Consider the following 17,679-nt stretch of genomic DNA (forward strand, 5'->3'; position numbering starts at 1 on the left):
TTATGAACTACATTTACATGAAAGACTACATATCCCATACATTATGCTTCCTGGTTTGGACAGGGAGTGACAGTGAATCATCCTTTGGTTGTTTAACACGTTGCTCTGTGTAGCGTATTCATCTGATTAAATTATGACATATATACCGTGTCCATTTTATGGCACGGGGAGAGACATTTTGTAATTTGGCTGTATGTGGGATCTGTTCTATGCTCTCTCCGAACTGAAAATGAATCGACAAAACCATATGCTCTGACTGGACTCACTTCTTTCTGGTGGACTCATTTTTCCTATTGGGTATTTAAGAGTATTTTTCTAAAAGAGTATTTCCTGCTTAAGGTAACATTTGGATATTGAGCTTTCTCTTAAAAGTATTCCTGTTAAAGCTAATTCTCAACTTTATCCTCTAAATGGTTTAATAACCATTTTTGCCAATTGTTAGAGGCTCTCTGCCTAGATTTGTGGTGCTGAGTATTTATTTGTACTCTGATTACTTTAGAAAAGTATTTTTACAGTTTTATAGTTGCAGCTCAGTAATAAGTAATCATTAATTGTCCCTTCTGCATTTTATATGTAACAAATTGGTCTTCGAGTCTTCCCTTATCTTAAATATTTCCAACAACTGTATAACAGCTCCCAGTAGAACATTTATTTAGAGTAGGTACAACATTTCGACCCTAGCGGGTTCTCATCAGGTCTGATAAATACAGACAATAGGAGTGCTATATACAAACAGAGGACCTATTTCACCATTTCCTTTGTCTCTTTCCTCTAAATACAGTTTTAAACACCAGTGTCTTTTGTTAAGATTGCTTTTCTTTGTGACCACCGCGCTCTGACTCATGGTGCATTACCCGTTCAAATCACACACACACAACTGCTTTAGTTTTTATTCTTGCATAGTGAATAATAGACAAACGTCTATCCACACGGATGAAGTCTGGATATCCGAAACGTGTGTCTATTATTCACTATGCAAGAATAAAAACCAAAGCAGTTTTTGTTGAGATTGTGAATTCTTAACTCCCCCTGACTGCCCCTCTTCAAATTAACCCTGACGATGATTATTCCAGGGCTGAGCATGAGCATGTAAGAACTTTTGACTGGAGAATCTTTTCTACAAATTATAGATATGCCACCTTGGCAAGCGTGTTGCATTCTCCCCATAGACGCCACCTATAGGAGTGTTGTGCATTCTCCCCATAGACGCCACCTATAGGAGTGTTGTGCATTCTCCCCATAGACGCCACCTATAGGAGCGTGGTGCATTCTCCCCATAGACGCCACCTATAGGAGTGTTGTGCATTATCCCCATATACGTCACCTATAGGAGTGTTGTGCATTCTCCCCATAGACGCCACCTATAGGAGTGTTGTGCATTCTCCCCATAGACGCCACCTATAGGAGTGTTGTGCATTCTCCCCATAGACGCCACCTATAGGAGTGTTGTGCATTCTCCCCATAGACGCCACCTATAGGAGTGTTGTGCATTCTCCCCATAGACGCCACCTATAGGAGCGTGGTGCATTCTCCCCATAGACGCCACCTATAGGAGTGTTGTGCATTATCCCCATATACGTCACCTATAGGAGTGTTGTGCATTCTCCCCATAGACGCCACCTATAGGAGTGTTGTGCATTCTCCCCATAGACGCCACCTATAGGAGTGTTGTGCATTCTCCCCATAGACGCCACCTATAGGAGTGTTGTGCATTCTCCCCATAGACGCCACCTATAGGAGTGTTGTGCATTCTCCCCATAGACGCCACCTATAGGAGTGTTGTGCATTCTCCCCATAGACGCCACCTATAACAGCGTTGTGCATTCTCCCCATAGACGCCACCTATATGAGTGTTGTGCATTCTCCCCATAGACGCCACCTATAGGAGTGTTGTGCATTCTCCCCATAGACGCCACATATAGGAGCGTGGTGCATTCTCCCCATAGACGCCACCAATAGGAGCGTGGTGCATTCTCCCCATAGACGCCACCAATAGGAGCGTGGTGCATTCTCCCCATAGACGCCACCAATAGGAGCGTGGTGCATTCTCCCCATAGACGCCACCAATAGGAGCGTGGTGCATTCTCCCCATAGACGCCACCAATAGGAGCGTGGTGCATTCTCCCCATAGACGCCACCAATAGGAGCGTGGTGCATTCTCCCCATAGACGCCACCTATAGGAGCGTGGTGCATTCTCCCCATAGACGCCACCAATAGGAGCGTGGTGCATTCTCCCCATAGACGCCACCAATAGGAGCGTGGTGCATTCTCCCCATAGACGCCACCTATAGGAGCGTGGTGCATTCTCCCCATAGACGCCACCAATAGGAGCGTGGTGCATTCTCCCCATAGACGCCACCTATAGGAGCGTGGTGCATTCTCCCCATAGACGCCACCTATAGGAGCGTGGTGCATTCTCCCCATAGACGCCACCTATAGGAGCGTGGTGCATTCTCCCCATAGACGCCACCTATAGGAGCGTGGTGCATTCTCCCCATAACGGGGGTCCGGGTTTTCTGGCAGCCTAATCAGCCTAATCAGGAACAGCCTTAACAATGGGCCTGTCTACAGTACAATGAGTGCAGTCCTTTCTCATTAATCCCTTCCTGCTGCTGCTATAAGCGTCTGTGGCTCACAACGGATGGCAGCAATGTGTGAGTGAAAGGAGCTATAATAGTCATCCAGATCCCAGTGATACTCAGTCATTCTCTCATTCAAGCAGAAGGACATTGGCATCCCTGTCGACTGTCCATAGATAGATGCACCTCTTCTAACAAACACTGGGTCTGATCCAGGCTTATTAGCCTATAGTTAACCATGGTTGACCGGAGTAACTCAGGGCTCCACACTAGTGTATTTTGTGTTTTCTGTTATTGTGGGGAATAACAGGATAATCCCCACAAAGCTTTCACTGTTTGTGCTGCGATGCGTTGTGAGCTGTTGATTGGCTTTTGGCTAAAAATAAATAAATATTAAGAACTTTTTTGCAGGAGCAAATATTTATTAATTTTTTCAAGAAAAAAAAAAAGGGAAGAAGAGGGGAAGGGCAAGGAGATCAAGGCAGGAAAATAGAGAGTTTGAGAGAGAGTTTTACCACAAAACGTTCAAGTATTCGTTCTCCTATTGAGCCTTTGCTACAAAACTGTAAAACGTTTTTTTTAACAAGGTCCAAAAACATTTATATACACCAGCCGATGTGTACTGTGCACTATATATACAGTACTTAAGGACGTTAGTTAAGGTGCTAGAATAAAAGGATGAACACACAAAAGACAAAAGTCAGTGCGTTGTAGTTGTACATGGGATTAACGTGCAAAGTGTCAGTGTGTGTCAACCGCATAATCTACATAAAAAGACTGACACTGGTATAATCCACATGGTAGGTCTATGAGGTAGACAGAGCAAAGAAAAGGGTCAAGTAACTTGTCACTGGTCTGAGCAAAGGTCTGAGACCAGCCTGACGACATTGCCTGTCGTCAGGCTGCCGAACAGGGCTCGTGTCTTGTTCGGCAGTCCGACAGCAGCCAGATGGAAGCTTTTCCTCAGCTTGGTGGTGCTACCCTTGAGACTGTGGTAGGGGCAGTTGCCCGGCCGGGGTCGTTGTAGGGGGTGGAACAGTTTTTGTGACTTAATTGTGTGGTGCTTGTCCTTGATGATGCGTTGGACTTTGACTATGCAACGCTTGTACAGTTCCTGCATGGAGCTCAGGGAGCTTGCCTCCCATAATGCGCTCTGCCGATCTCAGTACTCGATGTAGGCTGGTCTTTTCTCGGTTAATGCAGTACCCATAGCATGCTGTCACACAGCCATCATGTGTGAAAAATCACATGCTGCTATAATGATAATAACCAAACAAACTAAATAAAAATTAACAATTAAAACTAAACCTATAATTGCAAGTTGTAAAATCATCTTTGTTTCAGTATGGCCATATTTGATGTCACGCTGTGTGTGTGTGTGTGTGTGTGTGTGTGTGTGTGTGTGTGTGTGTGTGTGTGTGTGTGTGTGTGTGTGTGTGTGTGTGTGTGTGTGTGTGTGTGCGTGTGCGCACACTCGCATGCATGTGCTTGTGTGCGTGTCCACTCGTAAAACTAATCTAAAATCAAACACCATGCTGACAAACTGATCTGATCTGATAGTCTTGAATGTTATTTTTAGAGAGTAAAACTTGATGCATTAATGAATGGCTAAGTGCTCCTTCCTGTAGGAGTAGTAGTAGTAGTAGTGGTAAATGGTAAATGGTGCATTTATATAGCGCCTTTATCCAAGGCGCTTTACATAGATTGTGCATTACATTCACCCATTCACACACACATTCATACACCGATTGCGGCGGAAGCCATGCAAGGTACCAACCAGCACATCGGGAGCAATTTGGGGTTCAGTGTCTTGCCCAAGGACACTTCGACATGTAGACAGGAGGAGCCGGGAATCGAACCGCCGACCCATGGATCATTGGAGGACCTGCTCTACCTCCTGAGCCACAGCACAGTGCACCACAGCACAGTGCATCCCACAGTGGGGGGGCGGCAGTGGCTCAGGGGTAGAGTGGCTGGATGGTAACCGTAAGGTTGCCAGTTCGAACCCGGGCTCCCCCCAGTCACTGTCGAAGCGTCCTTGAGCAAGACACTGAACCCCAAATTGCTCCTGATGTGCTGGTTGGTGCCTTGCATGGTGAACCTCTGCCCCACATTTTCCAGAACGGCCTGTTATAGCGCCACCATGAGGCAGCTTTTCACATTTTTTACCTAAAACTGCACCAAATCTGCGTGAAACATTGCATGCACACTCCCTAGAGGCCAAGGACAAACCTTTGACCTGCATTTTCCGCATCTGCCTTTTATAGCGCCACCAGGAGGCCGACTTTTGTAAAACACATTTTTTTATATTACTCCTCCAGATTCTGTCCAAAAATCTCACAAATCGTTACACAGTATCTCTATGGTCATGTGCTCAAGGCGGATCTGTCCGATATTTCATATTCTATCCTAATTGGCTATAATTGGCTTTCACAGTTTGCAAGATTGCCCCGTTTTGAACAAAAGCCTCAAATCATGAACGCAGCATGCAATTTACGTGAAATCTTTCACACATTTTCTTACTAGGCTGAGGAATATATCCCACCCTTTTCACATTGGCCTGTTATAGCGCCACCAACAGGTTCATTTTTGCAAAACACATTTTTGGAACAAAATGCCTCAAATCATCCAATTGGATTCAAAGGCGTATGAAGAAATGGCACCCTTTTCACATTGGCCTATTATAGCGCCACCAGGAGGCCACAACCTGACCTGCCCTGGTGGAGACCTGTGCCCCGAGGGGCACTTTATCTAGTTTCATACTATTTTCAGTTTCAGGTAAATTATGTGGGAAAACGTTATCCTATGCATATACTGTTTCATGCTAGTCCTGCACTCAGGGTTTTATGTGTTTTGTTGGGGAAAGAACATTAATAGCGTTTGTAGTGTTTTCTCACTGTGACTACAAAATATACAATGAGCTAAGCTAAGCTAACGTTGCACAATCCATGTCAGACTGCACGTCACTGTTTGTGATGACGTCACTCACAGAAAAGGAGTTACGGTTAAAAAGATAATTACTATTATCCTGTATTGCACTAATATTTCATGGGTATATTTATGTTGGTTAAAGCCACATTACTAATTCATTGGTGAAATATGCTAATGTATGAAAAGAAGACAATAAATGGGAAAACATTGAAATTAGAGTTTATAAAGGGTATGCGCTTGACATCATCATCAAACCAGGAAGTTATGCAGGAACGCCTACTGAGTGGCAAAAACTACTTTCCTGGCCTTGACAGCCCATACATCCAAACAGAAAAGTCCTATCTGATTGCATTAAACAACATTAAACAATGTTTAACTCACTTTGCAAGTTGCTTTGCCACTCGATTTGCCACTCGATGTGCCATTCACTTTAAGCATGCGCATACCCCCTTATTGAAGTTAAAAGTAATATTCATGTGATAATTCATTTAGAGCTAAAAGTGTTGGTTTAAAGTGCAATGAATGAAGACAGTTAAAATGATTGATTATTAATACATGCTTACCTATATACACCTCAGGGTTCTGAAATGGAAGCTAAGTTAAATAAGTGTTACTATATGGACAACTACATAATTACCAGTTAACGATTGATATTAATACATGCTTACCTACAGTATACAGTATTTACCTCAGGGTTCTGGAATGGAAGCTAAGTTAAATAAGTGTTGCTATGGACACCTAATTACCTCTACACTTTCCTGTTTATGGTCCTGTATCGTTAATGATGATTCATATGAACCTGGATGTGAAGATGTTGTAAGATGTTTATTTGATAATTGATTCAATACAAAGCCTTGAATGAGAGAAGACATCTGTGTATTGTTTCATACTATTTTCCCCTGTTTCAGGTATACTGTTCACCCTGCTGCAGTCTGAACGTGTCCCTACTGGGCAGCAAAACGGCAGGTGAATAGAGAAACTTGCTACGTTGCAGCCGTCGTTAACGGTGCAGAGGCTCCAGATGGTTTGCATAGCGGTCATTAGCGCTGTTCGTGTCAATTAACCCTGTGCTCTACCTGCGGGCAGTGGGGGAATACGGACAAGCACTCAAATTAAATCTAATGTGCCATCTAATTACAGAATTTATTTTCTGTTACTTGCCCCACTTCACCTTCAACTTAATCACGGATTTCTCCTTTTTATCGGGGGTGTGCGGAGGGGGGGGGGGGGGGGGGGCAGTTCTTCAATCTGTTAAAAGGGTAGGCTGCAGTTCTTCAATTGCACACTTCATCGGATTCAATTCCACTTATTCCTCTTTCATGCTACTGTGACTGTCTGTCTGTCTCCTGTTTCCCTCCCTTTGCAGCCAAATTATATACACACACACACGCACGCACGCACGCACGCACGCACGCGCAGCTAATGTGGGGTGCCATGATGTAATTGGCATGGTGAGCTAGTGTCCGGAAGTATGGTGTGATGGGATTTGGTGTGTGAGAGAGACAGAGACAGACAGAGAGATATAAGGAAGTCTGTGTTACAGAAGCCCAAGGTTGATATAGTTAACTAAAACTAGAATTGGAAAAATATTTTTGAGCAGTGCCTCCACTCCAAATACGGAGCGTAATTCATTTCTCAACGGTTTCAGATACGGGGTGGCTCGCCGGAACCGGACCAGCCCCCTGGTCGCGTTCCAGGGGGTCTGGATGTTCCGGGGACCCCCACACGGTAACTCTGTCATTTCTCGACCGTTTCGGACATGGGCGACTCTCCGGAACCGGGCCGACACCCTGGGCGTGTTCCCGGGGGTCTGGATGTTCCAGGGACCCCCGCACAGTGCACTACAATACAGTACAAAGCACAGTAGAGTAGGTTACAGTAACTATAACAATAATTGTAAATGGCAAATGGAAATCTAAGATAATCTTGGCTTCTGCCATGTAATTAATATAAGAAGAAGAAGAATACACTTTATTTGTACATTTTGTAGCACCTTTCCTGACATGAAATGCAGCTCAAAGTGCTTGACAGAACAATAAATAACAAGGAAAAGCAAAAGCATAAAACAATATTAAAATAATAGCAAAAAAGGCAGTGAATAGGGCAATACAGTGAGGACTGCATGAATAACAACACAGATAATTAAAGATCATCTAAAAGCAACAAAGCGATATCTAGGCAGGCAGGAAGGTGCCAGACCATTGAGAGCTTTATAAACAAGTAAAATAATAAAAAAATGGCATGGTGAGCGAGGGTATACCAGGTCTGATGGGAGTTTGTGTGCCAGAGAGAGAGAGAGGGAGAGAGAGAGAGAGAGAGAGAGAGGGAGAGAGAGAGAGCGAGAGAGAGAGAGAGAGGGAGAGAGCGAGAGAGAGAGAGAGAGAGAGAGAGAGAGGGAGGGAGGTACAGAAGGCATGTGAGGCGGATCCCAGGGGAACCAGCGTGGAGATCAAGAGAAAAACAAGGCAAGAACAGACAGAGACAGAGATTAAAAAGATCCTCTTGCACACCGGAGGCCCTTTCATCATACAACTCATAAAGCACAGGAAGAAAACGGCCAACGCTTTCACACTTTGAGATTTAAAAGGCACGCACGCACGCATGCACGCACGCACGCACTCAGGCACGCACGCACGCACGCACGCACGTTTTAACAATTAATTCATAAATGAGGGAGAGCATACAAGGACACAAATATTAAAGGTGCAGTGAGATTGCATTCACAGAACCATGGCACATGTCTTATCTATTATACAATTGAAAACATGTACGCAACCCAATACCCAAAGTCACCAGCTACTACGTCACTGACACGCTGGGTGCCGAAGCCGAAGCAGGAGCAACACACACTGCAACAACACACTAACACGTCACAGACTTACCCTCCGCGTCGATCCACGGCTATCTCCTCATGTCGCGCCGCACGCCCACACTCAACACCACCCGCGTAAAAATTGTCATTGCACTGCCACTAAAGCCGGCTCCCGTCCAGACTCACAAACAATATCAATATCAATAATAAACACAAACACGCCACAAGCACCGACACCCCCGCCTCATTTGTTGCCACGTCTCTGAAAACAAGCACCGAAAAAATGCCATTCAACACGCTACTTACACACACTACCACTCGCTTACAATACGCGGACCTGGCAACACTACATTCCCTCTCCCATTTGCTCACAGCCCACCACGTGACCCACACACACACATACCAAAAGTAGACGAAGAAGAAGTTAAGAACTACACACCGCACACACTGATTCTAACTTGGACAGTTACAATCATGCAAACACGACCACGTCGACACCTGGCGTCGTACAAGCGGGACAAACCGAGGCGCATATATGGATACGAACAACAACACCAACACTACACGCACACGCGCGCGCTGCAACAACAAACAGCTACGTACAGTGTGTGTGTGTGTGTGCGTGCGTGCGTGCGCGCGCGGGGGGGGGAATTTGGATCGCCTCGCGATGCAGCGCAAATGGCACTACACTACACAGGGCTCGACAGTGCGACTAGGTACTCGCTTTTGCGACTTAAAATATCACCGTGCGAGTTGTACAATTCACTTTGTAGCACCGGTGCGACTACAGAATCCGATCTTTAAAGCTAAAAGCTGCGCAGTTTACATCCAAAAGAATGTGTCACTCTCTCGGTTCTGCACCGCTGCTGGAGAAGTATAGCACTGTCGAAGGCAGCGCAACTAAACCCCCACCCACCCCCACACACACCCCAGAGAGGGAGGAGAGAGAAGAGAGCGACAGAGAGAGAGAGCACACACGTCTTCACCCCAGCGACGGAGGGAGACGGAGAGAAAGGGAGAGACATAGAGAAAGACAGAGCTTTCCAGTCCTTACATTTTTCCTCAAATTGACCAGCAGAACAGTGAGCTAACTATCATCCACATTGTTAGACACAGTAGTGTGCCCTGAAACTTTCTTGGAAATGTGCATGTTGCCTGCACTGGCAGCCAGCCGCGATGTAAGCTGAGCCTGTGCATTTCACGGTTTTCACCCTATATAACTTCAACGCATAGGCAATCAAGTCCACACCATTAATTAATGACAGCTGTGTAGGGGTGACGATTGCGTGATGCTTCTATGTACAGGATTCTATAGGTCACCACTTTTGGTGTGACACACACACGGCTTCTGTTTACAATGCGTTGTCAACACGTGCTGAGTTGACAAAGATTGACAGATTTAGGAGAACACTCATAGTTTATCCAGTAAAAAGCAGTTTCATGTGTGCTTATTTTAATTTATTTTAATTTGCTTTGATGTGAAAATAAACTACAACAAATAATAATAATACCCATCCGTTACTACATGTGAAGGGCACAATACTGGGTTTAAAAACACAGCTGAAACATGAAGTGGAGTCTGTCAAATCTCGCAATTTCCTTCTTCCCATTGCGCTGCAACGGAACTATAGGATGAGCCGCCCGGCGGCGAAATTCTAGTGTTGATACAATAAGCACATCACTGTGTGTGTGTGTGTGTGTGTGTGTGTGTGTGTGTGTGTGTGTGTGTGTGTGTGTGTCTGTGTGTGTGTGTGTGTGTGTGTGTGTGTGTGTGTGTGTGTGTGTGTGTGTGTGTGTGTGTGTGTGTGTCCATCCTATAGGCCAAGTGGTTCTTCTCTACCTTTTCTGGATCAGGGCACATTTACAAATCTCAAAGGTGTTCGCATCCTACCCATCTACCCAGTTTAAACGGTGGCCATTTGGCAGCATGTCCCTGGCACATGTCCCTGGCACCTACAGGTGCACATATCCTGTGCACCTGTAGCACAGCTCTGAGATGGTATGTAGGAGTGGTTGGTATTTAATGACCTTTTTCATAAAAGGCTTCCTCTAGGCTAGGGTCAAAGGCGCAGGCTATCATACAGACACTATACTTCAAACACACCAACCATCCAGCGTTTTAGCTGCCTATAAGATGTCAGGTGTGTGCGTGTGATTGCGCGAGCGAGTGTGTGTTTGTATGCTTGTTTTGAGGCTATGCTTCTGGTGACACAAAGTTTTCCTTCAAACTGACTTTTGCAGCAATAACAGATTGTAATGAGCAAAGCATTTTACTCTTACTGTGATGCCCGTTGGGAAAGCATGCCTCTCCTGTACCTGATGTACACGTTACAAGTTACTTTGTAGACTTTTGTTTACTATTACAAAAAACATACATTAACCACTTCAGCCCTATATACTCCGGCTATTAGAAAATTGCCGATCTACAAGTTCATAATGTGTCGCAGTAATATATGTATATATATATATATATATATATATATAAAAAAATTATACATTTATAAAAAAGTTTTTTATAAATTATTTTTTGCGGCTTTCACCTTTATTTTATATTTTGTATAGAGAGACCATAGAGTATATATATAATAGAGACTGAACTGGCGCGAAGCTCCGCCCCCCCAGCTATTCATGTCAGTGGAAGTTGCTCAGTGGCGTTTTGAAGCACCCGGAAGACTGCCGGAAGTACCATCTGAGAACGTCTACTTCCGCATTTGACCACCAAATTTTGGTGGTCAAATGCGGAAGTGCAACCGAGCGCTCAATGTTAAAGCCCAGCTGCACGGGGTTTCCCGGTCATGAATCCACGGGTTCGCCTGTAGTCCCTCCTCCTACCACTAGGGAGGAGAGCTTCAACGTTGGAAAGCCTGCCTGCCCCCTTGAGAGAGACAGACAGTAGGCTGACAGGAAATGGGGGAGTGACATGCAATAAAGGCCGTCGGGATCGGGAGTCGAACCCGCGGCACACTGCCAGACTTGGGCTACCGGCCAAGGTGCCTGGACCGCTGAGCCACGGCCCAGGCCTCGCAGTCATATTTTTATACAATTTTAAAAACATAAAATGCGACATTCTGCATAAGGAGTACTTTTACTTTTGGTAATTTACGTACATTTTGATACCAATGCGTTTGTACTTTTACTCAGGTAAATGTTGAATACCCGGTATTCCTACATTGTAGTATTGATAGTTTTACTTAAATGATTTTCCCCCCACAAAGTATGGCAGCCCCCCTAGTACCTCCCCTTCACATAAATAGATCCCATGATCTTTTGTGGCCAGATGGGGTCTAGTAGGACTAAATAATAAAGAAATCGGCGTCAAATACAAAATACATGTTTAGCCACTTGCCTGAATGCCCCCACCCCTGTCAGAAAACTGCAAAATAAATGTTAACACTCATCTTTTACAATTCTAATAACAACCTAAAAACAAAGTATGTACTTCTTCCACCACTGCACACACACACAACATAGCCCCCCCCCCCCCACGCACGCACGGACGCACTCACTCACTCACTCACTCACTCACTCACTCACTCACACAGACATGTGCCCAGACACTCATGCACACAAATGAAAAATACGAAACAAACATGAACAGCAGATTCCCCAGGGTTGTGTGTTCGTCAATGTCTAGGTTATCAGAAGTACTGCTGGCCTCGATCGGTCCATGACAAATCCTTGAGAATTGGAGAACTATTCTCGCCTCAGAACACAATCAGTGTAATATTTTCACTGGGTGAGGGATATGCAAACTCCACTTTCCATTCTCCCCACCGGGTGTGAGATCTGTTTTTTATTTTTTTGTCAATCTGTCTTTTATTGAGTTTTTCAGGAGGTGTGAGGCATCGTCAGTCAGTCCACGTAGGCTGGCACACTGCAGCAGACTTTACACTGGATCCCTGTAATGTGTATCGTATATCGTCACTGTCGGGCAGAAACCTGGTATCTCCATATTGTCTATATAAAACTCAGCAACAAAAGTTCTGAAACTTAACTTTGGTTCATTATTTGTCCACTTTAATGATACCAATTGGTATTGTATTTTAATTGTTGATTAGTCACCTTAGTCACCTACAACGAGGTATAGATTGTAAGGATCGAATGTTCGTGGAATGAGCAACACAGCTAAACGTGTGGGTAGCGCCAAAGAAATTGGCAAGTGGTTGGTATTCATCCTTGCTTTGAGTTGCTTAGTGATTGGATGATTGCACTCTCACACAGTAATAAGGGAAAAAAACACATATTGGCCATTTTTTTACTTTATTAATTTTACACTCTGTGTTAGGGAACTCAGTAGTGGGTGAAAGATCCAAAAGCAGCTGCAACAGCTTGGCACCATGCTGGTCACCAAACCTAGCCACATCACGGCAAGCCATCCCATCCAATCTGCTTTTGGATCTTCCACCTGCTACTGAGTTCCCTAACACTGAGTGTTAAAATTGTTGTAAAATTGTATGTGTAAAAATGGCCAATATGTGTTGTTTTTTCCTTATTACTGTGTGAGAGTGCAAGCATACAATCCACTAAGCAACTCGAAGCAAGGGTTGAATACCAACCATTTGCCATGTTGGCAACATTTTTGGAGGCTACCCACACGAGGCTACCCACACGTTTAGCTGTGTTGCTCATTCCACGAACATCCGATCATTACAATCTATACCTCGTTGTAAAGGTGACTAATCAACGATACAAATTATATCAAATACAATACCATTGGTAACATTAAAGAAGAGATCCAAGGCACTCTGTTCCAGTGAGGTGAAAAAATGCCTTTTTTGCAATTCTGCAATGTCAACATCAAGAACAACTGGACTGCAGTGGGTGGGGAGGAGTAACAGTTTTGTTGTTTTGTATTTATTATTTATTTTCTGTAATATTTATTATAATTTTATTATGTTAGTAGTCATAAAAAGAAATCACACCTGTGTGAACTGAGTGGTGCAAGGTCTTATATAGCCTGATCAGCTGTGGTCTGACGTAATGTCAGTGACCATAGTAACCATGCTCACCTGTGCACGGACACGTACGTACACAGGTACACAAACATACAGACAAAGCTGGTTGTTGGAGTGGTTTGCACCACTCAATAAAAGGGACGCTTTTCCAATGAGAGTTATACCTGTCATGGCTATTTGTTCACTATTGTGAGGCCTGGTCAGCCTGCAATGACATGCATAAGATCTGGTCATCCCAGCTTAGTAAGATGTTAAAAGTAAAAATATTTAGGACGACCGTTGAGCCGATTCTACTCTATGGCTCCGAGACATGGACACTTTCAAAGAAACTAGAGAAACGGTTGGATGGCACTTACACCCGCCTTCTAATGAGAGCGCAAAATCTGTCTTGGAAGAGCCACCCATCGACTAATCTAATATACGGCAACCTTCCCCGTGTTTCTTCACTAGTCCGATCCAGAAGAACACAGTTTGCCGGCCACTGCTACAGAGCTGACAATGAGGTTATATCTTCTCTTCTTCTCTGGAGTCCTGCCTCAAAGCAGACCATAGGTAGAAAACTGTCGTTCCCTGATGTCATCGCTAGGGACACAGGCATCAGTAAGCAGGAACTGGGGATGGCAATGAAGGACCGGGAAGTCTTGCGTGATATTGTGAAATCCACGATCTCGACCACGGTCGAAAAATGATGATGATGATGTGAGGTTTATGGTATATGACTAAGTGAGTTTCAACTGTGATTTACTCTGTAATGGTAGATAGTAAGAACTCACATTTTTTACAAGACAGTATACCTTGAAGTCTATATTTTGATACATATCATGGGCACCAAGTCATATCAAAACTCCTTGGATGTGTTTTTATCAAAACTGGGTTTTTCTTCATAACTGATTTTTGAGATACATGCATGAATAGACGAGGTACTGGTCGGACTATGTAAACATGGTATATATCAAAATATGCGTTAGAATGTCGAATTTTATCCAAAAATGTGATTGAACCGAAATTGAAAATTGGCCCTGTGATTGGACGGAAACATTATGACGAAATTGGCACTGTGATTGACTGTGATTGGCTAGAAGGTGGGCCATTCTGCGCTGTGTACTTACACCGACATGTGTAAGTAGGTTAATGTATCTATTCACTAGGTTCACATTCATTAAATATAATATTATATTTAATCTTGGTATTCAGGCTCTACTATACATTTCTCCCTGCTCCACTACTTAAAGCAAAAGGAAAGTTTGACATTTTGACAAATTTGCCTGCCATAGGATGTTAATGGTAGGGTCACAAGAAACCCCTATAAAGAAAATTGCCCGTTACCCACAGCCGGTCAGCAAGTGAATTCATGTATATAGACAATATTTTAGGCCAATAAAAAAGACACATTTCCCACTTTAAACAAAAGAAGCCTGTCGACTGCCGGACTATGGAAAGCAGAGCAAACAAAGCACATACAACATTCAGTCGCATCGCGGGCGAGTCGCATTACTCTGATTATGGTAAGCTTATATGCGGCCGATATATCAATGCATCCCTAATTTGAATACATTTTGAAACTTAAACTTTAAAGTTAAACTGAGCTTTATTATATTTGACTTGTAGAAAACAAAATTGTTGCCTAATGACATGCCCAAAATAGAGACACCAGGTTGAATGTGCTTTAACCACTTAAACCCCAGCATCCGTATTGTGGGGAAAGCTTACGACAAACTAGTAAAGCTATAGAAAACAGAAAATACACTAGTATAGAGCCCTGAGGGACTCCGCTCAACCATATGGGGTTACGCCGTAGTCTGAAGACTTACCTCTTCAGACTTACCTCTTCAGACTTCACCTAGGCCCGTAGCACTTAGCGTAATACTTGCCCTAGCCTCGATGACCTTGCAGGCGTATGCAAAGGCTAAACATGTACTTTAGATAGCATGTTATGTAGACAATCTAGATAGTTTATAGTTTTATTCAGCCGCTACTGTGCACAGCTTTGTGGCCTATATGTATGTGTGTGTGTGTGTGTGTGTTTTGTCTGTCATGCCATGACGACACATTGAGGTTAGATTGCACACTCCCTATTTGGGCGTAGCTGCATTGGGAACTCCTTATATGGTTATAGTGACATCATCGTGATGACGTGACTTGGTTGTGGGCTGTGTCCAGGGGGCAGTCCCATTTTATTATATAGGATAGGATAGTTCCATTCCCGTAGGCTTTTGATGTGATGTTCTGATGTCAGAACGTGACATCACCAGTGACATCAGCAGGGTCTATATATACATTCAAATCAACATATTCCAATCCATAACAAGAAGAACTGAAATTTAGCACATCATAAACCTCTGGAGGTTTCAACATGTTGTTCTACACGCAGCTGTTCGCGTCCAAAGGTGCACCTTTAGCCAAAATCTGGCTGGCAGCTCACTGGGAACGTAAGATATCTAAGGACAATGTGCACGAATGCAACCTGGAAAGCACCATTGAAGACATCATCTCCCCTCAGGTGAGTATTGGCCTCCGGACGACTAGTCACCTACTGGTAGGAGTGGTACGGATTTACTCCAAAAAAGCCAAGTATCTCCTTGCAGACTGCAGTGAGGCACTGGTTAAGATTAAAGTGGCATTCAGGCCAGGACAAATCGATATGCCTGTCGAGGGGCTTGAGGCCACGACCTGGGTCGACTTCACCGACCTCGGCGCTGACCTCAATATAGACATGGTGGACCATTCACTTAACCAGAGTGGAAAGGAGAAGATCACCCTCAAAGAGGATTTTGGCAACCGCATTCTTGTTACATTACAGGACAGACAGGACTTTGGAGAAGAATCCCATCAACCGCATGAACTGCTGGACATTACCTGCCAAAGCCTGACCGACCCTGGAGATTCTTTTGGGGATGAAGCCAGCGGCATGAGTGTGCTTGATTGGATGACAAGCTCCAGTGATTATGCTTTTACTGAGGTTGGCAACACTGTAGAGGAGCAGCGACTAAATAAACTGCTAGAGAACCTCATCAACCAGGAACCTATGGAGGTAGACCCTCCAATGAATGAGACTATTGGCAGGAAGATGAAAGAGAAGAGGATGACGAATAAAAGGAAGGAGCAGCCCATCAAGCTGTCCGATGAGGTTTGGAGACAGATGGCTGTTGACTACTGTAACCTGAGCAAAAGGAAGCCATACGTGGACCAGTCCCACGAGTTGGACGACGACGACTTCTGTCAGCTGATTAATGACTACTCTGACATGATCGACCCTCCTATCTCCAAGCGCTCAAAAGTAAATGAGACCAGCAAAGCAGCAGAAAAACGCAAGAGTTTCTCCATTAAGGTCATACATCAAGGACTACAGCAACTTTTCCCCAGGAATATAGACGAGCTCATCATGAGAGGTCGGAACGATTCGATGTGTGTCCATCTGTCCGGATGTAACTCAGAGGCTCAATCGAGCCTCGTCCCCGCACTGTCTGCGCTGGAAAGTCAGGACCACCTCGAGGAGAGGAGGCTCGCCCGAAAAACACAGAAGCTATTAAACACCCTCAGGAGCCAGAGCGGGAGTCGTCACAACGACGCCACATTCAGCTTTAAGTCGCTGTGCGAGCGGAGTTCTCGCACGCAAGCGTCGGAAACCTTCTACCACCTCCTGGCCCTGAAGAAGCAGCAGGCCGTTCTTCTGCACCAGAACTCTCCGTATGAAGACGTCCTAGTCACGCCTGGCCCACAATTCCATACATCATAGACGGGATGCAGAAGTTGGTACAGTACTGAATGGCTACCAGAATGGAATCGGGAAATGAATCCCCAGTTGAAATGGAAATATATTTATTTTGACCGTGTCCTTGTGCTTAAAAGGGGCACAATACAGAAGCAGTTGAATATACATGAATTGTTTTATTGCTCTTAGCCATTGGCATTTGTTTTTATTGTAAGGGACTAATGTCAAAATCCATCTAAGCTTTGTAAAGGACCAGAGGGAGTGCTGCGGTCGAGTGCGGAATCGCTCCATTGTCCAGAACTGACGTGCAACAATTTCCATATGGACACAAACAGATACAGAGATCGCCGTATATGGGCTTAAAAGGGAGGAAGACACAGAGATATCCATACAGTATATGGGCATAAAGGGACACATGCAGACAAAGATAATACAGGTACAATGGGGGGTATAGGGGCAGATAGGAGGGTATCTGCTCATTCTCAACGCCGGGTCCAGGGACCACCACGGGATCAACAATGATCCCTTCGGGGTCTGTAACTCTACGAATGCAACCTGATGGACCCTTTCGATCCATATATGGTTACATTTTGTACAGTCAGATTTAAATGATGATTTCTTTTTTTTTTCAGTAGTAGATTGTAGTTCCCAAATAATAATCACACCGTGTGGGGTCCATTTGGCCCCCC

General features: G+C 44.4%; 1 protein-coding gene across 1 annotated transcript; it reads left to right on the plus strand.

Moving 5' to 3' along the window:
• Window positions 1-15,631: 15,631 nt before the first annotated feature.
• On the plus strand, window positions 15,632-17,014 carry LOC306919907 (double-strand-break repair protein rad21-like protein 1; the record flags this gene model as incomplete). Its single annotated transcript, XM_079496461.1, has 1 exon — window positions 15,632-17,014. The coding sequence occupies one exon, from the start codon at window positions 15,632-15,634 to the stop codon at window positions 17,012-17,014; it is 1,383 nt and encodes a 460-aa protein (XP_079352587.1).
• Window positions 17,015-17,679: the final 665 nt, after the last annotated feature.

Source organism: Electrona antarctica (genome assembly GCF_951216825.1).
Source record: "Electrona antarctica genome assembly, chromosome: 1".
Taxonomy (NCBI): domain Eukaryota; kingdom Metazoa; phylum Chordata; class Actinopteri; order Myctophiformes; family Myctophidae; genus Electrona; species Electrona antarctica.